At 44.1% G+C, this 27,104-nt stretch overlaps 1 protein-coding gene across 1 annotated transcript in view; it reads right to left on the bottom strand.

Annotated features, from left to right (window-relative positions):
• Nucleotides 1-5,702: 5,702 nt before the first annotated feature.
• DIO2 (iodothyronine deiodinase 2) overlaps nucleotides 5,703-27,104 on the bottom strand; it is a 38,079-nt gene continuing 16,677 nt past the window's right edge. The window contains exon 2 of the mRNA XM_069637866.1: nucleotides 5,703-13,962. Within this exon, the coding sequence (XP_069493967.1) occupies nucleotides 13,408-13,962 (555 nt within the window). The 3' untranslated portion in view covers nucleotides 5,703-13,407. The remainder of the gene's footprint in view (nucleotides 13,963-27,104) is intronic.

The following is a 27,104-nucleotide window of genomic DNA, read 5'->3' as shown; positions in this document are numbered from 1 at the left end:
AGACTTGTCCTTGGTAACTAGATCGGGTGTGGCTATTGGTGACTCTAATTCTTTCAGTATGGAGAAGAGTTCCCTCATACTAGAGTTGGAGTTGGTGATGCGTTCATCATAGGAATTCCTTTTAGCAAGGAATACTTCATTTTTGAAGCGGGAGGAAATGGAGGTTAGTTTAGCTTTGTTTTCAGCTGAAGGGCATAATCTCCAGGAATTTTCACTTTTTCTTTTTAAGAGTCGCAGGTCTCTTAATTGAGGCGTCAACCATTTGTTAAGGTGAGCTTTGGGTTTACTTTTTCTGAACTTGAGAGGGGCAATTTTATCCAGTGTATAGAGCATGATGTTATTATATTGCTGGACTAAAGTACTAGGGTCTAGGTTGTCAGGCAGAAAGTTTAAAGTGGGTAGGATGGCAGCGATAACTTTATCCACCGTGATGCTTTTTTTATTTCTGGTTGGGCAGGGTGACACTGGCAATGAGACCATGGGAGAGGGTCTAAGTGTAGATACATTAAAGGATACAAGTGAGTGATCTGTCCATGGTTGAGGATTGATCGAGGAGATAGAGACTGTGCAGTTATAGTCTGCTATCCAGTCCAATGTTCTCCCTTTTGAGTGAGTGGGTTTATATTGTTGTATATGAGGAGGTCACCTCATCATTGGTGTTTTATCTGTTGTGTATGAGGAGGTCACCTCATCATCATTGGTGACATAACTGTTGCATTTGAGGAGGTTTCCACATCCTCGTTGTTGTAACTATTGTATGTGAGGAAGTTTTCACATCCTCCTTGATGATGTAACTGTTCTATCTGAGGTGGATTCCACATTCTCGGTGATGTTGTAACTGTTGTATATGAGGAGGCTTCCACATACTTCTTGATGTTGTAGCTGCTGTATATGAAGAGGTCACCTCATCCTCCTTGATGTTATAACTGTTGTATATGAGGAGATTTCCACACCCTCCTTGATATTGTACCTGTTGCAAATGAGGAGGTTTCCACATCCTTATTGATGTTGTACCTGTTGTATATGAGGAGGTCACCTCATCATTGGTCTTATAACTGTTGCATATGAGGAGGTTTTCACATCCTCCTTGATATTGTATCTTTTGTATATGAGGAGGCCACCACATCATCATTGGTGTCATAACTGTTGCATATGAGGAGGTTTCTACATCCTCCTTGTTGTTGTAACCATTGCATCTGAGGAGGTTTTCATATCCTCCTTGATGTTGTAGCTGTTGTGTTTGAGGAGGTTTCCACATTCTCAGTGATGTAACTGTTGTATATGAGGAGGTTTCGACATTCCCCTTGATGTTGTAACTGTTGTATATGAGGATGTGACCTCATCCTCCTTGATGTTGTAACTGTTGTATCCAAGGAGTTTTCCACATTCTCAATGATGTTGTAACTGTAGAGGAGCAGTTGGATACCTCTGCAGGAAATGCCTCCCCCCTACCTCCTGTATGTTGGAGGCCTGAGATTGTGCCATACTTGACATCAGCAGTTGTGACCATAGCACAACGAATATTCGAAAAAAAGGTATCCTCTGAGAAAACCCTATCAAATGTATCCCTGAAGAGACGATAATCTGAGGGAGGATGTCCCTGAAGGAATCTGAAGAAGACTAGAAATAGGAGATGGTGATGTCACAAAACACGAGCGTGATGCCCTGAGAATACTGGCTGAAGAGAATGCATGGATCTTACAGAAACTGATGACGAAGTTAAGAATCAAGTAAACTTTCATATACTAGAAAAAGATAGCACGTGTGTGAAGCACTGCAGAAAATGCAACCATTCAATGATTGTACAGATGTTGTAACGCAAGTAGACTACGTGATCATGAAAGCTGGCTATATGTAGTGAATAGACCGCAGGCAAATTCGCCATTCTTTGAAGCTGGACATCTGTGTCATGAATTTTGTAAGCCAGGACCCATGGAGAGGAAAGGCCGAGAACTGTGTTGCAGCAAGAATAAGCTGAGATCGTGGTAACAAATGGCGAGGCTGTCTGGCCTGGTATCAAAAGCTGAAGCAGCCAATGTCAGTTATCTATTCTGGAAGGCAGTGAATGTGTGAAGCTGAATCATCCCTTGTTAAGGTGCAAAGAGAAAACACCAAGCTTACCAAGTTTTATTCATTTGAGACATTTAAATGCTGAAAAATGGACCAAATCATGGTCTCCTGTCATGTGAGCCAAGGATGGAAATAGAGTTGAGCATGGAGTCCTAGAACAACAATAGTGAAAGCCTATACTCCCATAAATTCCCACAGACAAGAATAGTTTGCAAGGCCAAGTTGAAAGACAATCTTCATGGAGAAGGCATGGGTGATGAGAGATCTTAGGCTAATTGGGTGGGGAGGAAAATTCAAGTCCACCTCCTGGCACCTGGGTCTCAGTTGACGTGCTAAGTGAACCGAATGTTCTAGACATGGCACGAGCGTGCCAACTAATTATATAGGGCCGTATGAAGAAGGGCCTTATAGTTTGAGAGGCATTGATATAATGTGTACTTAATCGTGTTAAAGATTACATGTTTTATAGATAGGCATAAGTTGTCCACCTGACAGTAGATATCCAATCACAATCCCACCCCTTAAAGAAAGTATGCTTAGATGTTCCCCTTGAAGGTATCCCAAGCCCTCATAGGTTTCTATTATTTGCCATGTAGTATGACGTCACCTCTGATGTATTTTTTGAATATAAGGGTGTTTTTATGATAAATATACTGAGAGCTCGAGCGAACGTCCGTTGATGTCCGTTTTAACTCCCTTTAATAATTGTTATTATAACAGAACCTTTGCCATCGTCTTTGGTGTCAGAGTTATTCTGCATTCCCATCCATTCCATGCACGATGCCCAAAGAGCCATATGCTCATAACTGTTGTATATGAGGAGGTGTCCACATTCCCCTTGATGTTGTAATAGTTATATATGAGGAGGTCACCTAGTCCTCCTTGATGTTGTAACTGTTGTACCTGAGGTGGTTTCCACATTTTTGATGATGTTGTAGCTTTTGTATATGAGGAGGTTTCCACATCCTCCTTGATGTTATAACTGTTGTAAATGAGGATGTCACTACTTCCTCCTTGATGTTATAGCTTTTGTATATGAGGAGGTCAGCTCATACTCCTTGATATTGTAACTGTTGTATATGAGGAGGTTTCCACATCCTCCTTGATGTTGTAACTGTTGTATATGAGGAGGCCACCTCGTCCTCCTTAATGTGATAACTGTTGTATATGAGGAGGTTTCCACTTCCTCATTGATGTTGTCTCTGTTGTATATGAGGAGGACACCTCGTCCTCCTTGATGTTATAGCTGTTGTATATGAGGATGTCACTACTTCCTCCTTGATGTTATAGCTGTTGTATATGAGGAGGTCAGCTCATACTCCTTGATATTGTAACTGTTGTATATGAGGAGGTTTACACATCCTCCTTAATGTGATAACTGTTGTAGATGAGGAGGTTTCCACTTCCTCATTGATGTTGTCTCTGTTGTATATGAGGAGGACACCTCGTCCTCCTTGATGTTATAGCTGTTGTATATGAGGAGGTCACCTCATAATGAGTTCACCTGGAATTAATAGAGTATGTATTGAAATTTCTGAATTGCGAACCAAGGCCTAGACCAAGGCCTAGAGGCACCTGGGCGCTGGGGCTGCATTCTGCAAGGATCTGGGAAGAAGCGATGACTACTTTACATTGGTACCTAGAATCAATACATTGGCTGTTCTCTTCTTTCACCTAGATTCAAGCCTGGCTGGATCTGCAAGCTGCAAAGACCTGGGAATAAGTAATGGCTACTTTACAAAGGTGCCTAGAAGCACTTATGTATAGTGCTAAGAAGGTGGCTTCTACACTGATCTTGTGCATCACGGCCTCAGCCGGTGCCTGAATTTTGGTTTCACATCGTGGATATAGGATTACAGGGTTCATGTAGATGTGGATTATTATGGGGCATAGTTGCTGTCCTCTGCACAGCAGAACAAAGAAAGGCAGCCCTTGGGAGATGTGAACCCCTAAAGGGCCACCCGAGGAAAGCTATTAAACTTTCTTTGTCAGAGTTACAGCCCTCACAAGGTGAGGAGGCCCTTGTCAGTTGAAAAACTTAAAATACCTGACACCAGCGCTGCTAGTTGGTCTTTGATTCGTCAGGTAAGAGGGGGTATGGGCATATATCGTTGAGTTAGTCTTTAGGAAATTTGGTGCTACTTATGTGTTTGCTTCTCTGGTTCCTTTCCGTATCATTCCTTGTTAGCGATGGCAGCCGCCTTTGCCTTCACCTGCCTTCACTTGTTGACCTTTACAAACAAACCTTTCAGTCCCATATATCTCACTCTTGTTTTTCTCCGTCCCACAAGTTTTTAGTTTGGGCTATTATATTGCGTTTAATTGCCACTTATAAGCCAAAACTATTGCATTAGAGTACAGCTAGGGGGAGATGGCATATGAGGAGGGCCACAGTGCTTGTAGGTGTCGTTTGGATATTTACCAACCCATTGGCTGCCCAAGGCCTGCCAATCCCTATGGCCATTCCCAGCCATTTCCTGGGCCCGCCCTGCCCAAAACACGCGGAGCCTGGGATTTCTTTGAGCTAGCTTGATCAAGCTGTAACCATCAAACTGTGCAAGGTGCATGCAAAAGTTTTTTTGAAGCAGTCCTCTGAGATTAATTGGTTTAATTTGTGCTTTAAGTGCGCAACTGGTGTAACAAAAATGTTTTAAGCAAGTCTGCCTTCAGCCACTTGATTTTGGAAACAGTATGCATGTCCTTCACTGAAGTCCTGTTAAAAACAAGCATTGGCAAAGCAAACTGAATCGGCTTGCGTATAGGTATTATATATGCATTTGCCAGAAAGTGCTGATATAAGCCCAGGCACTCACAGCATTTTGTAGCTGTTGCCATTAATAGCCAAATAGTGCCATTATAGCAGTGCCTCGCAATGCTTATCCCACGCCTACACAAAAGCCCAAATTGTTGGCATTGCCAATGCTTGTTTAAAATGGTGCACAAGGCATCCCTGGATGGAAACAGGTGTGAGATCCTGTGGAATTGAGGAAAATGTTCCTTGCAGATTATCCCCAAACCCCATATTTCCTGAGATGTAAACTATTGCTTGATTTTCACATAACTCAACTGAATCTGCGTCTCTTTTAGCTTACATCATAGGCTGGAATTGTCACTAATTGGCCTCAGAACTCTCAATGCAAAAGCAGTGGATGTGGCCCTAGAACAACACTTTTATGACAGACATATTTTATCAATACAAAAGATCTGTGGTACATTTAGATGTTCCCATAATGCTCTTTGATTTTATGCAAAACAGAATGGAAGCCTCAGTGTGTTGCATGTCTCATTTCCCTTTGTCATAGGGCTTTTTTGAAAAAGTACAATAGGAGTGTACCAGTCTGTCTACCAAGGAATAAAAACCAGCTACCAGAAAATGATGTATAGCCAGTCTGATGGCACAGCGGTAGAGCGCTCGCTTTAACATCTGTGCAGAGCCTACCAAAACAGGTTCGAGTCCCTGCAGGGCTAAACTCAGACCTAAGCGGTTGATAAATGAACACCACACAATCCCTCACTAAGTTTTAAAATGAATTACTAATAACCGTCCTGCTTTAAGTCCTGTGTGAACTAAATAAAACCTGCATAATGTAGCTCTGTGGTTGAATGCAAGAACAAAAATAAAATAAAACGTATTATTTGTAGTCAGTTTATTAAAATACAAAAATACAGAACATTTATCAAACACTTTCTACTGTACAAAAGAGGAACAATGTATGTTTTTTTCTGATCACTTGTCACGTTTTTTGGATGGGGGGGCAGGGGAAGAGGACATGTTCACAGATTTAAGACACCCTCAGATGCGGCAGTGGAAGAGAGAGCAACTTCCGGCGTGACATCATCTGCGCACCAACAGGATTCTGGGACCCTTTGGTCAATCCGCTTCATTAACACGCTAGAGGCACTCCCTGGAACCTCCTTACTGGGTGTCAACGTTTCCCTGTACCCTCGTCATACTTCACTTCTTCCTCAACCCCCACCCCCCCACCCACTGCTCTGCCAGCACATTGTTCACAAATACTTACACTAAATGTACAACAGGGTATGGCTATAGAAATATGTTTATCGAACCATTGTAGACAAAGTGTAACGACGGCAGCGTACATAGTATGTGATTAAAGAGTTGTCCAGATGCAGCGGCCATTTTGTGAGTGGATATTGGAAACGATCACCTGATCCCTTCCTAAAGCAGCCATATCGATGGCGTTTTATATCTCGTTTCTTCGCGAAATGGCTAATTTTCTTGAAAAAATGGCAGAACTTTTCCTTGAAAACCAATTTCCAGGGCCTGTAGGAAAATCAAGAGCTGCTTTTCAGCTCTTTCCCCAAAATGTCGGGCTCCTCCACCGCTTAAACGACATTTCAAAGTTAATGGTCTGCCAAGAATTTGGGGGTCGTCTTCCTACAGGCTCGTCTACTCATGCTCCATTTCTCCACCCCATTTTGCACCATGTGGACACCTTAATGAGTCTGCCGCGGTTGGAACGAATGCAGAGGTGGACTGGGAACCAAAAAAGACCCTGGAAATCATTTTCAAAATGGCCCCATATTACACATTTTGAGCAAGCCCACCGCTTTTCCTGTGAAAAAATGTAGAAATTAAATGGGTAACCACGAAAAGAGGCCCAGGGTGCAGAGTCCTACTGGGAATTCTCCAGGGGTCCCTATAGGCCGGCTCCTCAGTGATGTCATCAGCATTGCAAGGAAGGGCTCCTCGCGGTTACACCTTCTGCAGCCATCCTTCCCCTAAAGTTGCAGCAAAGGTGCGTCATCAGTGTGTATGTTATGGGTGGAATGTAATCTTTCTTTCTCCTTCGTGCTCCAACCCACACCCCCTTCCAATGGCTTTATTTCCACAGAGGAAGAAATGTCGTTTTTTTAGGCTGTGCGGCTCTATTGGAGGGTGCTTTAGAAACTTCAAAATGGAGGAATCTGGGCTTGCTGAGCAATGTGGAAGCCTTTCAGGCCTTCCTTCTACCTGTAACCATTCAAAAGTAGCAAGGTGGGCAGTGCGGTCAGCAGCAAGGACATGGAGTGTAGCAATAATCGCAAAGCTTTTTCAGCATTTCATTAAATTCAACCATGGCCTACTTGACAAACAATTTCACATATTCATAGAATTACATTATATCATATTTAAAAAAAAAAAACAATGTGCCCTGAAAGTGCTTGTTGACCATGGAATCCTCAAAAGAGGTAATTCTCTCTTTTCAGGAGAATGTTAAACTCCCCATCACAAATGCACTTATCCTCTAACTTCCAATTACAATGCCAATTTCTGTTTGTTGGTGCAGTGCAACATACCCTTTATCGTCGAATGACAACGCTACATCCTATTTATGTTGGTGCAGCGCGCCACATCCTAAAACCTCCATTGACAATGTCATGTTCTATTTATGTTTTTGCAGCGCGACATACCCTTTAACCTCTAATGGCAATGCTACATTCTATTTATGTTGGTGCAGCGTGGCATAACCTTGTTTATGTTGGTGCAGCGCAACATACCCTTTATCCTTGAATGACAACGCTACATCCTATTTATGTTGGTGCAGCGCGCCACATCCTATAAGCTCCATTGATAATGTCATGTTCTATTTATGTTTTTGCAGCGCGACATACCCTTTAACCTCTAATGGCAATGCTACATTCTATTTATGTTGGTGCAGCGTGACATAACCTTTAACCTCGAATGGAAATGCTACATTCTATTTATGTTGGTGCGGCGCGACATACCCTTTAACCTCGATTGGCAATGCTACATTCTATTTATGTTGGTGCGGCGCGACATACCCTTTAACCACGAATGGCAATGCTACATTCTATTTATGTTGGTGTAGAGCGACATACGGTTTAACCTCGAATGGCAATGCTACATTCTATTTATGTTGGTGCAGAGCGACATACGCTTTAACCTTGAATGACAATGCTACATTATATTTATATTGGTGCAGAGCGAAATACCCTTTAACCTCGAATGGCAATGCTACATTCTATTTATGTTGGTGCAGCGCGACATACCCTTTTACCTCGAATGACAATGCTACATTCTATTTATGTTGGTGCAGTGCGACATACCCTTTAACCTCGAATGGCAATGCTACATTCAATTTATGTTGGTGCAGAGCGACATACGCTTTAACCTCGAATGGCAATGCTACATTCTATTTGTGTTTTTGAAGCGCGACATACCCTTTAACCTCGATTGGCAATACTGCATTCTATTTATGTTGGTGCGGTGCAACATACCCTTTAACCACGAATGGCAATGCTACATTCTATTTATGTTGGGGCTGAGCGACATACGCTTTAACCTCAAATGGCAATGCTACATTCTATTTATGTTGGTGCAGAGCGACATACTCTTTAACCTCGAATGGCAATGCTACATTATATTTATATTGGTGCAGAGCGAAATACCCTTTAACCTCGAATGGCAATGCTACATTCTATTTATGTTGGTGCAGCACGACATACCCTTTTACCTCGAATGACAATGCTACATTCTATTTATGTTGGTGCAGCGCGACATACCCTTTAACCTCGAATGGCAATGCTACATTCTATTTATGTTGGTGCAGCGCGACATACCCTTTTACCTCGAATGACAATGCTACATTCTATTTATGTTGGTGCAGCATGACATACGCTTTAACCTCGAATGACAATGCTACATTCTATTTATATTGGTGCAAAGTGAAATACCCTTCAACCTCGAATGACAATGCTACATTCTATTTATGTTGGTGCAGCGCGACATACCCTTTTACCTCGAATGACAATGCCACATTCTATTTATGTTGGTGCAGCGCGACATACCCTTTAACCTCGAATGACAATGCTACATTCTATTTATGTTGGTGCAGCGCGACATACCCTTTAACCTCGAATGACAATGCTACATTCTATTTTTGTCGGTGCAGCAGGACATATCCTTTAACCTCGAATGACAACGGTACGTGCTATTTATGTTGCTGCAGCATGACACCCCCTTAACCTCGAATGACAACGCTAGGTTCTATTTATGTTTGTGCAACGGGACATAACCTTTAACCTCGAATGACAACGCTAGGTTCTATTTGTTTGTGCAGCGCGACATACCCTTTAACCCCGAATGGCAATGCTACATTCTATTTATGTTGGTGCAGGGCGACATACCCTTTCACCTCAAATGGCAATGCTACATTTTATTTATATCGGTGCAGCGCGACATACCCTTTCACCTCGAATGACAATGCTAGGTTCTATTTATGTTTGTGCAGCGGGCCACGTCCTATAACCTCCATTGACAATTCTATGCTCTATTTATGTTGGTTCAACCCGCCATATCCTATAACCTGGAATTGCAACTTTAAGTTCTATTTCTGTTCTATTCATGTTGTTGGAGCGTGCCATATCGTATAAGCGTGAAGGACATTAAGAACTTCTATTAGCGTTGGAGCCACGACCCATAATTCCTTAATACAAATTTCAATAGTTAAGCAAAACTGCCTTCCATTTTCTGGGCTTTCGTGGTGCACCTGTCTGATGACATCCTGAGATGGTGGACGATGTCATTGTAGGTTCTTTCCTCACTGCCTGCCCATGCCTTTACGACCTAAAAGTCCACTTTCTATGTCTATGCCTGTCCCCTTTCTATGACTGATCTCAATCTGTAATAGAGCTGGTTTGGGAATTACAAGGCCTTGGCATGGGGGCGTGGGAGATGTACACAAGGAAATCTGCATCACTCCTACAAATCCTAGCCTTAAAAGGTCAGCCCAGCCTTTTGCTCTGTTTGGAATGCACATTTCAATATGTTTATGTTTCCCTTTATTTAATAATGTACTTCATTTTGTGTTAGTGAATTTTCCCTTCGAAGGAAGGATGACTTTTGTCTTTAACTTTGAGAATTCTCTTATGGACTGAATTGATCTAGTTCCCAGGGCACTGAGAGGGTTTTCAGAAACATTCCGGTCGGATATTACAATCCACTATGTCTTAATCCAGGTTTCTAAGTGCGGACCCGGGGATCGAACCTGTGTTGCTCTGTGTCAGTTTGCTTCCAAGGCGAGCACGTTGCTAAGGAGCTATCCTCCCGAACGGGACTGGTTCTGGAACCATAAACAGTCCCGCTCTGGGGCTATGGCTGGTGCAGTGGAGAGATCATTAATGATACTGCTGTGAGGCCATCAACAATGTTGAGGTGAGACCATTAACAATGATGCTTCCCAACTGTTTGGCCAATTAGGAGTCAGAAACCTTTCACAGTCTTCCAATAGTCTGTAATTTCGGGCAAAACTGCACATAAAAAAACGTCAAGCAGGAAAATGTCCAAAATGCGTCATTCGCCTCTGGAGTCCGGCAATTGGCGAAGCAGGCATATTTTGCCCAGAGTCTGCCAATTGGTCAACGGAGCGGGATGAAGCCATTACTCCCACCCCTATTCCTGACCTGCCGCCAGCGAGGGTGTCCAGTCATTTTTTCGAATACAAAAGTTTCGAAAGGCAAACTTTTGAATATTTTTTTTTTCTCGAAATGCCATTCTTTCGAATGACAATTTCTTTGAAAAAAATGGGAAAGTTTGCCTTTCGAAACTTGGGTTAGGGTTGGGGCTTGGGTTAGGGTTTGGGGGTGGGAGGGTGGCGTGGGGGTGGGGCGGATGGGGAGGGAACCCCGCTCCAATATACACTAAAACCTTGAAACGTTACATGGAGCTGTCCAGTGCTGAAATTACAGCGCTAGACAGTTCCATCTAACGTTTCAACGTTACCAAAAAAAAAGCTTTGAAATGCTACTTTTAACATGCGAAAGGGCATTTCAATTGAAACCAATCCATGACTATTGTCGACGAATTGGTTTCGAAAGAAATGCACTTTGCATGTTAAACATAGCATGTCACAGCTTATGTTTTCGAAACTTTGGTTTCAAAACTTTTGTTTTTCGAATCGTTTGATTAGAAACTATGACTATAAACCGCCAGCGAGATCATCACTGTCATAGTGTGCATTACCCAATAGCAATGCAGTTTCTTACTATGTGCTGGTATTGTTCAGCCAACAGTGAGACAGTGTCTAACAAGCAGAGGGATGTGTTCTATGATTGGCAATGTGACTGAGGAGAGGCACTTTCAAAGTGAAGAATTACTGCTGAGCACCCTCTTTAGCAGGGTTGTTCAACTCCAGGTCGAGAGGGCCGGATCCATGTCAGGTTTTCAGGATACCCCTCATTAATATTCACAAGATAAATTTGCATACAGTGATTCTAAATGTATGCACATTTTTCCTCGTGAATATTAATGAGGGATATCTTGAAAACCCGTCAGGATCCAGCCCTCGAAGCCGGGAGTTGGATAACCCTGCTCTATTGGCACAATGCTAGCATACAATGGCTTATGCGGAACTAACCCTTGTCTATGGGAGCATGGTCTCCAAGGGGTGGCTGCAGAAGGCCTTATTGTCTCATCACCTCACCTGTTCCAGTTATTCCGAAGTGAAGAAATCAAGAACATAGAGAACAGGCGTGAATGTCAACATTAAGGCAAGGATGACGAAATAGCACTTGAGGTCTGGAGAAAGTCGGCCATGTAGCTGATCCAATGGTCTTCAAAGCTCCATGCTGCGTAGGACACAATTTACCATACCAGGGCAAAAAGCAGACATCAGTTTCTAAAATTCAAGTTTCTAAAAATCACTGGAATAGCATGGACAGTGTACAAAATAGCGAGACCCCGGGAGTCCCATAAGGCTGGCAGTCAATGTTGCGATGGCAGATGGCCAAGGAGAGTGATGAGGAGCTCTAAGTGTGCTGTCCTATCTCACGCACTCCAAATAACCCTGCATGGCACTTGAGGATGAACTATACACGACTGGAGGGCCCAGCAAACCAGGGAAGCAGCTATTCACTTCCACTAACCCTGGGGTCTCCATGAGGATGAGAGATGGTTGAGTAGATCGGATGGCTAAGTGGAGTGGTTGCAATTATGTTTCCCCTTCTGCTGTTACTTCTTTTGACATATGCACATTATAAGTGTGTGGGACCCTGTAGAGCAGTGGCCATTCCACCCTACCAATACCCGTGGGTGTCTCACCTAGATTGACGATGGCCACATGGACGCCACACTACTACCTCGTTCTCCAAATTCTGCCAACAGTCCTGTGGATAACAAGTGAAGGCCTCTTGTTGTATCCTCACCTGTGATTCTGGGTCGGAGATTACAAGGAGGAGCGAAGAACAATGATTGCGGACGTTGATTCCTATGCATAAAACCTACTTAATGCGCCACCGTATCTGGTGTCCTAATCCTTTCGAAAAGTTTGAGAGGACTGTTGCCCAACAATCTCAAGCGTGTGTCACAGGGAGTTTGTCCAGAACCAGTTGCACAAAAGTTCCTCGCTGTGCTTCTAAAAAACCCATTTTCACACTTGAATTTTGTGTGGCTTTTGCTTGAGGGACACACTTACTCCTCCACGCAAGGAAATTGTGCCTGCTTATTTTCTGTCGCCTTGCTACACCTGGATGTTTTTTTCCTTAACCCGCATAGACACATCTGGCTAGGGCAGTGAGTGGCTACTCAGTGAATACTAGGGATCCCCAGGAGGAAAAGAGGGGTGGGTGCATCGTACAATCCCAAACCATCAACTACACATGCCAAATATTCATAATAATTTCATTATAAATTATAATACAAAACCTAAGAGACAAACCGTATCATATCTTGACTTATTGCTGATCTTAAGGAAACCCCTTTGAGAAATGATCTCAATAAATTAACACTTTTGTCTGGCAGCACAAAGGGGCGGGTGATGCTGTTCCTGATGTCAGTCCTGTAGTGCAGCCTCTTCTGATAACCACCAGTACCAGTTTTGAGGGGAGTTGTGGCCATGGAATGTTCTTCGGAGGAGCTTCAGATTCCCAATTTTCCCATCAAGTCATCTTCCATTTTTCCCTTCCTCCCTAAAACCGCCCCCAAACACTGTTTCTATTGAAGGCTCTGGTTATTCTCCATCTGGGCCCCAAAAAATTCCAGGCTGTTTCGGATCCTACACTGAGGTCAGCGGTATAAAAAATGAGCCATGTAAACCAACGATTTGCCACCAGGTATGATCTTACGGTTGTGGCAACCAATGTCCTATTGGAGCTACTACACTAAGCATAGACAACGAGCATCAGAAGAGCATCCCAGTATCAACCCGTAAGAGGAAATTAGTCTATAACGTAGCACATTTTCATGGGAGGACCATTCAGCGTTGTCTGCTCCTGAAGTAATCCAACCTGTATTATCTGTCCCGATGATACCTGGGTGTACTGCTTGAGTTACGTTGTTGCTGTTTCGTTGACTTGGAAGCAACCCGCCATGTTATATCATTCAGGACCAGTCTTTCTGAAGGTGCCTTCCAACCAGAGACGAACCTCTCGGAGGTTGTAAAAGAATGGACCCTTGCCGCCCAGGTAGGCAATTTTCTGTCTCTGCACAATACACACTCTCTCGAAGGCCACCCCGTACGCTATGTTGGCATTATTGTCCATGCAGTCGGCCACAACCTGGCATTGGGTCGGGAGAGAAAAGTGTTCTGTGAGTTTGTGAGCCGCTGCGCAACGCTCTTCTAGGTTCTGGTGTTTTTTCACTTCGAACGAGGAGCACGCAACGCCAGGAGCTGCCCAGCCATCTGATGGGTGAGCCTCGTCAATGTAGACCAACAGGAAGTCGGCCACGTTGGAGAACTCCTCCACCAGCTGGCTGAAGGCCGGCAACTGGCTCACAAATGGGGGTCAGGTGGCAGACCCAAAGTTGACCACCAGGGGCCGCTCTGAAGAGGCGAAGTCCAGGATCCCACATTTGCCATCATCAGTGGGTCTCGTTTGGCCGTTGGAGACGTGAACTACGCTGGGGTTTGGTGCTTCTCGGCCAAGTTTCACCTAAACCAAGAGAGAAATATAAGGCATTATGTCATCTATTAGCAAACAACACAAGAATTGCCACTTGAACAATTCTCAACATCCACGGAAAATTGGCACATTATAACTTGGTTCCGTGCAAGGCTGGCATGCTATAGGGATAGGACATCATAGGTTTTAAAGATTGCATATTACATGGTTGCCATTATATTTTACTATTATTATGTACAGTTTCAACAAGAGAATATTGTTCATAAGATTGAAATGTTAGATTATTCACGCTCCAAAATACAACTGCTATCAGTGGTTTGTCAAATGTGCATGGTGCCATTCCTGATGAGCTCATCTGCTCATTAGACCAGAGGGAAGACTGGTGAACTCTGGGGTCCAGGGGCAGAGGCCTGATCTATCGGGCAACCCCGGGATGTATTACATGGGGGCTCCCCCAGAGCTCTCTGCCACCATGCCACCGATCCACCAACTATGAAAGTGCCAGCAGGCCAAATACAAATACAAAGTAGGAAGTGAGAACAACGCAGTACAAGTAGGCCAAACGGATGCACAGCCAGGCATTGTCCATTGGTCATGCTGCCTGGGTCAATGCATGAACGGGGACACCCTGTGCCACTTCCTCACATCATGGCTGAATAGAAACATTGGGCAGTGACGTTTCAGGGCCCCAGATATAACTGCATGTCTTCTCAAACATGTGATGCTCCCTGTGTGTCACAGTTCCCGGTGTATGCAGGCAGGTTGTGCAACTGGAGGCAGTATGGTGGAGCAGAAGGATCAGAGCGAGTTAGGCCATGCAGGTCAGCGGCTGGGGAAAGGCTGACTTATTGCTGTGGCACAGGCAGAATGAAGGCGTGTTTGAGTGCCAATTCTGGCATATATTGTGTGGATACAGACCTTGAAAAAAGGACAAGGCTGGCATATATTGTGGAAGCATGCATCCTCCAGCACGTTAAAGGGGGCAATGTGGGCATATCATGTGAGGAGATGCAACCTGAATATGTGTTTTACAGGGACATGCTGGCAAATATTGTGAAGACAAGTGTAATGAAAAAGTTTTTTACAGAGTTGGGCAGGCATATACTCTGGGCACATGTTTCATGAAAATATTTGTTACATGGCAACAGTGGCATATATTGTGGACACATGCATCATGAAATGTGATTTACAGTGGCAACGCTGGCATATATTTTTGGTACGTGCTTCGTGAATTTTGATTTACAGTGGCAACTGTATATATTGTTTGCACAGGGATCATGAAAGTGTGTTTCACAGTGCTAATGCTGGCAAATATTCTAGTCGCCGGCATCGCTAACTTGTTATAACATGCTCAAATGTATAGTGTTGGTGACATGGCATCTACGAGATCTTTCATTTGTTACGCTATAGAACCAACTGTAAGACGTACAGCTTTTTTACCCAATTCTTCATGAAAATTGTGCAATAGAAAATGCATCATTTTAACCTATTAATAAAAAAAAACGATATCCGGGGCAAACTGATCAAATCCCCATTCAGTGGTTGATACTATAACTGCTCTCGCTTCAATTGAGGAAAAAAATGTTTGGCCCTCACCATATTCCATTCCCAAGAGCATATACTGCCTGCTTGCGGAAGCCCCCTTCCATAATGCTCATCAAAGCTGAAATATTATTTTCCATTCGGTATGATAGGGTATTTATAACACGCTTCACATCCAGAGGATTCTAAGCGCTGACCAGTGAATCGAACCTGTGGTGCTCCGTGCCGTCTTGCTTCCAAAGGGAGCCCGTTGCCCCTGAGCTATCCTCACAAGACACTCTCCTACAAGAACATTCTGAAAAAGCAGGCTGAAATGAGACCGCTAGGCTGGGCGGAGTTTAGCAGCCTGTGGGTAAAGTCAAGCTTGACATGATTTTCATTCCCCCCTTGCATCCATCAGGGCAGCCTCCAGGGACACCTGAAATTGCGTGACTTCGCCTCACCGACTGAGAACATCCTGCGTCTGACACCCATTCAGGGCTTCATTGTACTAGATGCAGGGATGTGACTTGTCTTGCCGAACAGAAGTGGCATGGCTGTTATGCAGGATTCTCCTCCACGGATGAACCTTGCATAACAACAAAGGCAAAAGAAGGCCTGTGTCTTGTGCAATGGCCTATTAACCAATGCCGAAATGGTTGCAGTTTTTCACACAGAGGGGAAACTGATACATTTAATGATATATGGGGATTGTTCCTGAATGTGGCTGATGTGCTAACGGGAAATTACAGGCTATTTATAACGCGTTTAATACCCGGAGGTTTCAAAGCGCGGACCCAGGGATCGAACCTGTGTTGCTCCGTTTGATCTTGCTGCCAAGGCGAGCACGTTCCCCCTGAGCTATCCTCCCAACACGGAATGTGTTCTTTGTACGTTTTCAGTTTTCAGCAATGTGATTTTGGTTGCCCTACTGGTATTGTAATACATTATATGCTTACTTTCATGATGTGTTTTTTGTAATGGATTTTTTACCTTTTCTTTTTGTTTTTAGTCATCTTGGCTTCATGGACATCCCACTTGCTACAACCTGATTGCCCTATTGTTTGTTTACACTGTTCCCACTGGTTATGTTATTATTGTTTGTTTGGGCATTTATATAGCGCTACGAACCCTTGGGTATCTGAGCGCTGCTTATTTCCCACAGTGTGTGGTGCTCATGTATCGACCTCGGAAGGATGAAAGGCTGAGTTTGGCCCTGCAGGGATTGGAACCTGCGTCAGAAGGCATCTGCACGGATGTCAAAGCGCGCGCTCTACTCGCTGTGCTATCTGACCGACATACTTTTGCTGCATTTTACCTTTGGGTACTTAAAATAAAAATGCAATAACTTAATAAAAAAGGTGCGTGCTTTCCCCGGCAGCATGAGTAACCTTTGGGATTATCGACAAGTCACCTCTCGATTGCCATCAAGCGGAACAAGGGAAGAGGTTACAGGACGTGACAAGAGGAGGCGCGGTGTCGAAGAGGTGCTTGAGGGCGGAATCCAAGTGAAGAAGGTGCAGCGGAGGATGAGAGGGCAAAGTGAAGGGGTTAAAGGGGGGTGCAGTTGAGGGACAGAAAATGGGGGCGAATGTGGGCAATGGTGTTGTTGGAGGACCAGGCAGTGAGGGAGGTAGGGGTGCCAAGGTATGCATGAGGGGGTTACGTCCTCAAAAACAGGCACAGTGAAGCATGCAATATGAGGTGGGTGAAGATTGAGAAAAGGTGTGGGTTGATGGAGGTGTGCACATCTGTGTCTGAGGGAAGTCTCAAAAACACTGCCGGGGAGGAACGCATGGGTAAGTCGAAGGCAAGTACTACTGTCTACATCCTCTCAAACTTAGTGTGGCCAGACGTCCCGGTTTTGCCAGACTGTCCCGGAATTGAGCCCTCTGTCCCCCATCCAGGGTTTTTTAAAATTTCAAATCCCTGTACAGGTTTTGGGGAAAGGGAGGGCAACAACTCAATTGGCAATAATTATAAACAAAGTAAACATCATAATCTGTTTTTTTATTTTATTTTGCCATCTCAGGATGCCGTCGAACCACCAACCTTCACGGTACCAGCCACATGCTTTGACTGAATGCGCCACAGAAACAAACTAATACATAACAAGGATAGAGTAACTGCCCATTGTTATTAACATGCTCACATCCACAGTTAAAAAGCAACGCTTATATGCAGATATTGTGAGATCTTATGGGTGTGGCGCCTCGGGATAAGCAGGGGTGCGGTGTGATGTGGGCGTATGCAGGAGGTGTGAATGGGGCAGTCCTTCTTTTATGTTGTTGGTCGTCCCAGGTTTTTGTCTTGAAAATCTAATCTCGCCACCCTATAACTCCAACTGTAACATTTGCCACACTTGTTTTTCATTTCCAGTTTGTGATATTATACTGTGACCAGTCGTTATGCATTACATCACAATCGGTAACTGGAATGCCAGCCAAACAATGCATGTTTTAGTTTGGAAGAGCCCCATGGCACTTCCCTGACTTCTGCATATTTTGAAGAGCAGATCACCTCGAGGGCGAATTCCTGCCTCTTGTGTAACAATGCAAATTATTTTGTATATCTAGTAATAATGGGTTGTTTATAACGTACTTAATACCCAGAGGTTTCTAAGCAAGGAACCGGGGATCAAACCTGTGTTTTGCTGCGTCGTCTTGCTCCTAAGGGGTGCACTTTGCCTCTGAGCTATCCTCCCCAGACGATCAGGTGTAGCCATTATCAGTTGAGCAAAGCATGATAAACTAAAAAGAAAGCCCATGTCAACAATAATGGTTGTTACTGTACGTGGTAACTGCTGAGCTATTTGTTATGTCAAGTTTCTTTTTAGAGCTCAACGTTCGCCACAAAGGCATCTTGGCGCTACTCAGCAGGACTGCATGCGTTGCTATGCAAAAAGGACGTGCATACTTGAGCTGTCGCGATTCTGAGATGTATACATGCACGAGATCCAGTGGTGGTCCCCTACCCCAGTTAATGTTGCCAGAACCGCACTCAGCAACATGTAGCCTATCACAAGGACCCCAGTGTGCATTCTTCAATATGTTATGGTTGTAAAACTTTCCACTCACCGGAGCGCTGAGTTATTGAAACACAGCTATCAAAGGTGAAAGTCTACGTGATAGGTTTCATCATAGTCAAACATGACCTCTCGGGCGACGTGGCCCAGCGTGTATAACGCACACCTTCCTGCGGCGTAAACCAAGGGTGACGAGTTCAGCACAACATATAGGGATACAGTGATGAATGAACTAAGGGCCCGATTCATGGAACCTTTTGCACGGTTCAAAGTGACTTTGCGCTGCTGAAAAGTCACTTTTCAGCCATGCAAAGTCACTTTGAACCGTGCAAAAAATTCCATGAATGCAAAGTGATTGTGCATGGCTGAACAGTGACTTTGCACCGCCGACACAAACCCTGATTCATGGAACTGTGCAAAGTGTATTTGTGCAAAGGCAGTACAACGTCATTTTTGCAGTACAAAATGAACTTTGCACTTACTTTGCACTGCAAAAATACACTTTGCACAGTTCCATGAATCAAGGTTTCAGAGACTAGAGTGAATTAAACACTCACTGCCTTCTTTTTAATTCAACGTCTCCATTAGATGTTATTCTGTAGCTGCAGAGTGTGTTCTGGTTGATTTGGTCATATCGAATTGGTCTTGAGAAAATTGGTCGATTTTTAGTTTTAATTATTTGTGTATTTTTTTTTACAACTACATTTTGCTGCATATATATGCAGGGGCATACCCCCTGCACTCCCCCAACCCATATTCATTAATTATCCTTAAACCCACACCCACATATATATGTGGCAAAACGCGCCATCAAAATTGCGACCAATTCTCCTGCGACCAATTTGAACGTGCAATAATCTACCTACCTCGCAGGTGGCATGAGGGATAATTAAGTACGGGCCTGTGGGTGTGTGAGAGGGGTTTGACGTTGTTAGAGACACTGTGGTAAACTTCGGAGTGGGCGGACAACTACAAGGGATTCTGGCTATTGCTTGGATCACCAGATGAATGCCTGATTAACACCGTTCGGTACCCTGATGGGCAAAGTCCCAGTAGTGCACTGTGATGAAGAACCCTGCCTGGTTCTGCAGGACACCAGGATAGTGCTTCAGGGGGCAGGGTGCCAACCCAAGCCAGTGGATGATGGACAAGGGGGTGCGATGATCAGGATACCCAGGTCTCTTTTTCTTGGCTTACATCACCTGGCAAAGTACAGTCACCCTGAATCATTCAGACCCCCCTCCACAAGCTAAGTTCCCCTCCTCTCTCTTGGCCTTAAGCATCCACAAGGAGGTGCTTGGCCTGGCCCCTCCGGCTCCACGAAGTTTGTGGAAATACAAGGGTCCCCAGACCCGTGTTCAGGATCCGCAGATCTGTTTGCGAAGTCGGGGAACCCATGCTATCACTAGGGAAGCTACTGATGTCGTCATCTGTGATGTTATCAATGAGTTCAAGATCACTGCATGATGAGCGGCATCCCGGCGGTGTATCCCATGAACGGCCAATCGGCTTTTGGTTCTGAATAGCGAAGAATGCTGAGTTTTCTTGACTAATGAGAAAAGTGGATCTAAAATATTCGATGCGTCTATAGATGAAGGACTACGCTAATGGCAATTGAAGTAAGTCTACTTTCATTTCCATGTGGTACTATCCATCGAAGTAATGAGGATGGAGATGTTGCAGCCCTCATTGCACCTCACTGATGAGACTCAACATGGGGGAAACCTGTCTGGGGTTGATTGTGTTCTTGTTCCAATTGGACATGACCTAGTGGATGAGGGCAACTGCTTCCATTGGTGTCATGGCCAGTTAGCCCCAAGGACAAAAAGGGCCCCTTTGTCACTGTACCCTAGGGTACCCAACTGCACCTCAAGGATGAGGCTTAACATGCACAAGGCCAAATATTCCTGGGTTTCCTTATGTTCCCATGAAGAGGAGAGGCAGCATTGCATTTCTTTCTGAATTACTCCTTCCAGTGAAAGACTGGTTTCTATACGGCTGGCCCGTCCCGTAACGCCACCGACCTCCTAAATCATGATGGTTTGGCTGTTTGTCCAGAGCGATATGCCTGTGGAAATCATTCAAAAACCTATGCCCTTAATGTTTTGGTCATCACTGGCAACAAGCGACCACTGCTCTCTGCACCAGAACGCCGCAAATCCCCATTGTTAATATGTCTATAAGGTATGATAGGTTATTTATAACATGCTTAATACCCAGAGGTTTCTAAGCGCGGACCCGGTGATCGAACCTTTGTTGCTCCGTGTGGTCTTATTTCCAAGGCGAGCACGTTGCCCATGAGCTATCTTCAATTCTCTACTGAATCACTCACCAAGGCTGCAATGCCCTATTTAAGAAACCCATCAGGCACTGGCTGCTCCAAATTCCCTCTGCTGACTCACCTCACTTATCATGCAATAAAGTAAGCCATCCCAGAAGAGGAACCAAAAACAGACTGCTCCCCTCGCACTCCCAAAAGCCAAAACCAAGAGGAGTTTCAACCTCCAGGGAAACGAGGTAATTGAACAATATTGCTCCACTCATAAAGTTTTTGCAGGGACGGGCCACGCTTGCATACAGCCATGAGGCAAAGTTATCGTTGGGTTTGTAGGGTGATTTCAATTGTACTTTTAATCTATCTGGCTAAATCTATCATTTTTAAGAGGGTCTTCCAAACACATTAGGCATGCTACATTTTGGTCACACTGGTGGAATTGCAGCACTCAGTTGAGGTAGACTTGATGTATTGGGTGTGTTTGATAGGCACTGCCTTTCTTGTCAGTTGCTTTGGGTGACTCTGCTAGTCTGGTCATAGACTTAAATTTGTTTAATTCATGGACAACCAGAGAGTTTAGATGTGCATTCATAACACAGAGACAGAAACAGCAAATTGCCCTTTTGAAACCACAGTCAAATCGGCAATCACTGGGAATGTGAATATCTACAGTCAAAACTTGCCTTCTATGCCTTGTGGCATGGAAGCTGTCCAATCTTTGCCACTGAAAATAATGGAAATATTTGTATTGTATGTGTATTTCATCAATAAAGTTACTGTTGGTTCGCTCAGTAGGCCTGCTATATTGTGTATGATATTAACTGCCACCAGGAACAGTCCCTCGGTGATATGTAAGTAGGTAGGTAGGTATGTATGACATAATATTAATAATAATAATTTGTATTTGTATAGCACATATTCACATACATTACTATTATGATCTATTACATTAGATCCAGCAATACACAAGGGGATTTCTGCTCAATGGGTATTCCAAGGTATCTCAAGATACTGCTACAATTCTTCTTCATTGTTATTCATTCTGAGGTTTTGTGATAGTGCAGAAACCTTCAAAATGTCAATAAACTTTATGTATAGGTGAGGAAACGTTGGTGAATTCAGTGGCACATCTGTCCTCAATTGAATGGTACTATTACATCGCGCAGGATTATGCCAGCCCATATTACTGTGTCTCATGAAAAGCCTGTGCACCAATCAGGTTGCAAGTGGGATCACGTGGCCCAGACAGCAATCAACTAGAAGAAAGGATTGCTAGATGCAGGTGACGGTCAGTGAAAGTCACTCGGACACCTGACGGTGGAGTACAGTCGCCTTCCCTTGATAGAGCATGGATGCTCCAGGTTGATGCCACCCATTCTTGGCTCTCTCTACGGCCCATATATGCCCATGTGGCCAAATGGCTTTACAATGTTCCTTTAAACCAGCGCACTTGAATGCGGTAAGTGTAGTCCCGGATTTTCCAAGGAGTAAGTAGCCTATAGACAATGATGCCCCTATCGACGTCCTGCTAAACATACTGGTTTCAGTCTGGAATAGGATTATTATCCTAACACTCAGGGGTCTGCAACCTTTGGCACTCCGGGTGAAAGTGGACTACAACTTCCATCAGCCATAGATAACATTGTAAAATGAGAGGGATCATGGGAGTTGTAGTCCAAAATATCTAGAGAGTCACAGTTTACAGACCACTGTCCTAAGTCATTGATGGCAATGCCTATTGAACATGTGTGCTGATTATTCTTTTTATTTCTGGAACAGGAAGAAGATGTCCATGGAAAAGGGCCATGTTATGCCTTCTCTTGAGTCGCAAACCAGATGAACGTTTTGAAGCATCTTATTTTCCAAGTTGACTCAAGAATTCTGGTTGGACTCCAACAGCAGAAAGGAGGTCAGCCAAGCGGAACTCCCTTTGGTGCCTTTCCAGGTTTCATTTTTTTTATTTTTTTACTCCGACCACGCGGCTGCGCCATGAACACAAAGTCCAGCCCTTGGCTGGCGCAGACGTATAATCCCTCCGGGCCCGTAACCAACTTGGCGTTCCGCACTCTGGGAAAGCCTTTCTTCCACCTTGTCCTTCCTGCCACCAGTAGGAATATCTGCCAAGCAATCCTTCCAAATATTGGCGCCTCCGGCAGTCCACTATGCCGATATTCTCATCAGAAAGCAGCACAGAACTCACATACTCTTTCTGCCCATTATCCTGGAGTCGTCATATTGCTGACCTGTTAATTTAGGGGTTTTCTTGAGCTCCTATCTGTTCATATGTGGCCCTTTTGTAGGGTATTACCCAACTTGACCTTTTACAATTGACCTTTTGTCTTAATTGACCTTATATTAGTGGTCCTAATTGACAGTCTGCACATTTGACCTTTACCTTTATTTTACTTTTTTATATATATATGTGTGGGGTGGGTTTGGGGTAATAAATAATATAATCGGATTGGGTGGGGATATGATATGATATGACATGATATAGCATTTGTAACGCGGGATTGGATTGGGATTGGGTAGAGGGTTGCAGGGGGTTTTGGATTGAGTGGGTTTCCCCCACATATATGTTCTAATTGACCTTCATTTCACGATCAATTGTGCAGAAGGTCAGTTCTCCCGGGATCAATTGTGAAAAGGTCAATTAGTATACTGCCTGTCTGCAGTACAGTTGGATTACAGGACTCGTCAAAACGGAGGAGATTTGGGATGTCCACTTTCATCAAATAGAGTCTTTCTCACCCGTGTGTACAGTTAGAGCTGCCTGGTCCCTTTCTGGAAGTAGGGCGAGGTTATCCAAAAAATGCAAAGCATCCGTTTAACCACCTCCTTGGATAAGCTGTTCATCAGGACTTTTTCAAACTGGATAAGGGCGTCCATTAAGGATCCAAAATAATCCAGAGGTTGGGGCGTTGTACTGTTACTGGTGTCCCCCTTTGTTTAGGAGATGGTTCGGTCTACAACATAACGATTGATCTGGGATTGCGAAAGAGGTTGAAAACTTTGAGCAGAACTATTGTATCATGGCTTAATTGGGTGGCTCTGAATCAATTGGAACGTCTCTACGTCTAACTACAATACAAGTCAATGGTTATTTGGTACACTAAGCGAAAAAGCGCTTTGTGTTATTAGCCTGGTCCCCTGTGGGTGTGCTGTGTCTGTTTAATTGTACATTAATTACAAACACAGACAAACAACCGTAGCCACCTTGGCACACCTGGAAAGTTGGAAAATTAATTGGTATGCGCTTCAGTTGGCTGGTTAAGGAATAGTGGGGCTGGAAGACTTAATTATGCTTATTTCCTAAGAGTGATATCCCTTTATCATTAGTATCAATAGGGGTGGGGGGGTGGGGGGCGGGGGAGTGATCACCGCCCTCCTTGCATTCTGAGAAATCCCAGTGCAAACGTGATTGTCTGCATACATTCCCTATTCAGGGTCTGCTTCTGCCCTCCCACCACTGGGGGGAGCTACCTCTTAACTCTGACGTGCACAAAACAATCAAACAAGAAAATAGGAAAACAAGATTACAAAACCAAAGTAAGATGAAATGCACCTCACTCTTGATCAATCCAAACACTCTTGGCAAAGAATGGTAGAAATAAGGGATTAAGCGGAGGAATAAGGGGGACTGTGAAACAGATATTTAATTGTAAGGTTTTCTGTGCCACTATCAAGACCATTGAGCGGAGAACTGAACCCTTTACAGCAACAACAAGCAGGGCACAGCACATGTAAATATGCTCAAATACTGCGCCAAAACCAACAATTCATACAGATAAAAAACATCAAAAACTTTAACACAGATGGAAAAATGTTTTTTGGGTTCTATTAAAATGAGAGAATAAGAACAGTATTAGAAATAGCTGCCTTTTACTAACCAGGAGGGGCTGGGGCAGGTGAAGTCCTAGGCACCTTCTTTGAGAATGGGTGCTGCTCCATTCTTATGCAATCAAAAAACATCAAAGGAATGGAGGTTGTAAAAAGCATTAAGTAAATATGGTGAGCTCACAGGCATTGGCGGGAGAAGGCATTGAAAAAGAGTGGCAAATAATGGGGGGAGGAGGTGCTGCCCCCACTTTTTGTCTCCCTTTCTCCAGCTCTATTACGCATCAAGGTGGCGGACAGCTCTCGTCAGACTTGGCATCGCGGTCTCGATGATGCGCCGTACAAGCTCTGATGTCTGCCAAGTGACCTTCTTAAGTTTGTGCTCACGCTAAGAGTGCCACTTCCCAGCCAGGACTCCGCCTCCGTTGCAAGATGCGTGTTGTAAAAAAAAAAAAAAACGCAGGCTCATTCTTTTGGAGCTGAGAGTCTAATTGAATGAAAGGAGGAAGACCTCATCCTCCTGGTGTGCTTCCAACTTTCCAACGTGGAATATTCATTGTCCATTGGCCTTGGCTGTGTATTTCACTACTACGTCTCTTTCACCATCCCCACTGTTTGTTTCAATAACATGTTTTTTTCACTGTCCCCTCTCTGTTTTGATACTACGTCTCTTTCGCTGTCTCCTCTTTGTTTTGATACTATGTCTCTTTCGCCATCCCCTCTTTGTTTCGATACTACGTCTCTTTCGCCATCCCCTCTTTGTTTCGATACTACGTCTCTTTCGCCATCCCCTCTTTGTTTCGATACTTCGTCTCTTTCACTGTCTCCTCTTTGTTTCGATACTACGTCTCTTTCGCCATCCCCTCTTTGTTTCGATACTACGTCTCTTTCGCAATCCCCTCTTGATATTAAGGCGCTCTGTCCATGAATGGGCTCATTTTCAAAGGCTGCTCTTGCACACAAGAAATTAATTACTGTAGGTCTGTGTGCCTAGGAACATTGTAACCATGTCCACTGTTTACAAAGAGGGGATCAATGCCGCGCTCATGTCATTGAGGAACTTCAAGTTATTTGGCTCAGATAACTGTCCTTCATGACGCTCTAACATCCAACAACACCATCTATTCAGCCGGGCATGGCGAGGCAGTCCTCACACAATCATGCCTTGGCATCCCAAACATGTGTTCCCAGCAGGAAGATGATATGCAAATCAAAGAAGTTATGGGAGGAATGTGGAAGTTTGCTGGCCACGGGCAGGGAACACTGTTTCACAGCTATTAGCATAAAACAGTTTCACAGCTATTAGCCTCAGACATGGCCTAGGCAGAGACTAATTATATTGTCCAATTATTTGGCTATTCATTGTTCGGTATGAGATAGTCAGTTAATGCGAGTTAAAATAAATATTCCAAGTATCTCTAATTAGTATCATTGATGATCGTCTCAGCACAGAAGCCAAATACAGAATGGGAGACTACCATACCTTCTTGAACGTTAGCAGTAGTCCAGCTATTGCAATAGCCTTTAACCTTTTAAAGGCCCCCGTGATGTGATTCTACTGCAAATCATCCATTTGTGACCTCTGTGTGAAGACTTTGTTCCCACCCCTCCGGAGATTCAAGGCATCAAACAAATTCTGGTGCTTCATTTTTCCTTCTGCTGCCACCCTCTGATGTGCTGCAAAGTCCCACCGAGAGCTTCACCCACTGCCCTTTTTAATAACTCTATACTTTTTGTCGTCCAATGTCAACACATAGACTGCATCCCGTTTCCGGGCCTCATCCCACTTCTGTAGCTCTGTCGCATTTCTAGAGACAAAGAGGAGAATGAATGTAGATATCCACCCCGCATCGGAGGCTGAACCGTGGCCAGTAACAACCTGCCAGGCTAGGCAGGCCCGAGCGAAACAAGCGCCTCAGTGAAGGCTCAGAGCCCTTACCAGCCCTGATACCCCCCCTGCTGCCCCCCCCCAACAAGGGGTGATGGCTATTGACACCCCAGGGGTTCCATCTCAGCTGCAAATATGTTTTCCTTTTCTGTTTTTTTTACTGGAAACGAGCTCCATCTGTATTGAGCAAGCCACATCTCCCTCAAACAAAAGAAGATGGCCGCCGCCATAGTATCAGATAATAATCAAATCCATTCATGCAATATATTGTAAGGGACACAGACATGGAACACATGTCCGTTCCCAGTGGATACATTGAATCCCTTGGTCACAAACCTAAGAGGCTAACGAGTGTTTTGGAGGCAAAGTGCATAGATAACCGTTGTGGCAAGCTGAACTGACTAGTAAATTGCCACATACCCATTTAGAAAAGCTTGAACAACCAATTACTTAAGTAACAATTCAAAAGAGGTATCCAGTGATATTAACAAATTGAAAATAACGAAATAACGAAATTAATTTTAAACGAACCCTAGATACCGAAAAATACTGATTTCATTTTGTAAAAAATATCTATGGGGGTTGGGTAAAGGATTAAAACGGTGGGGAGGGGTTTTGGGTGGTGT

This window comes from Ambystoma mexicanum, chromosome 14, assembly GCF_040938575.1.
Source record: "Ambystoma mexicanum isolate Mex_15411 chromosome 14, UKY_AmexF1_1, whole genome shotgun sequence".
Taxonomy (NCBI): domain Eukaryota; kingdom Metazoa; phylum Chordata; class Amphibia; order Caudata; family Ambystomatidae; genus Ambystoma; species Ambystoma mexicanum.
This window is presented reverse-complemented; position numbering and strand designations above follow the sequence as displayed.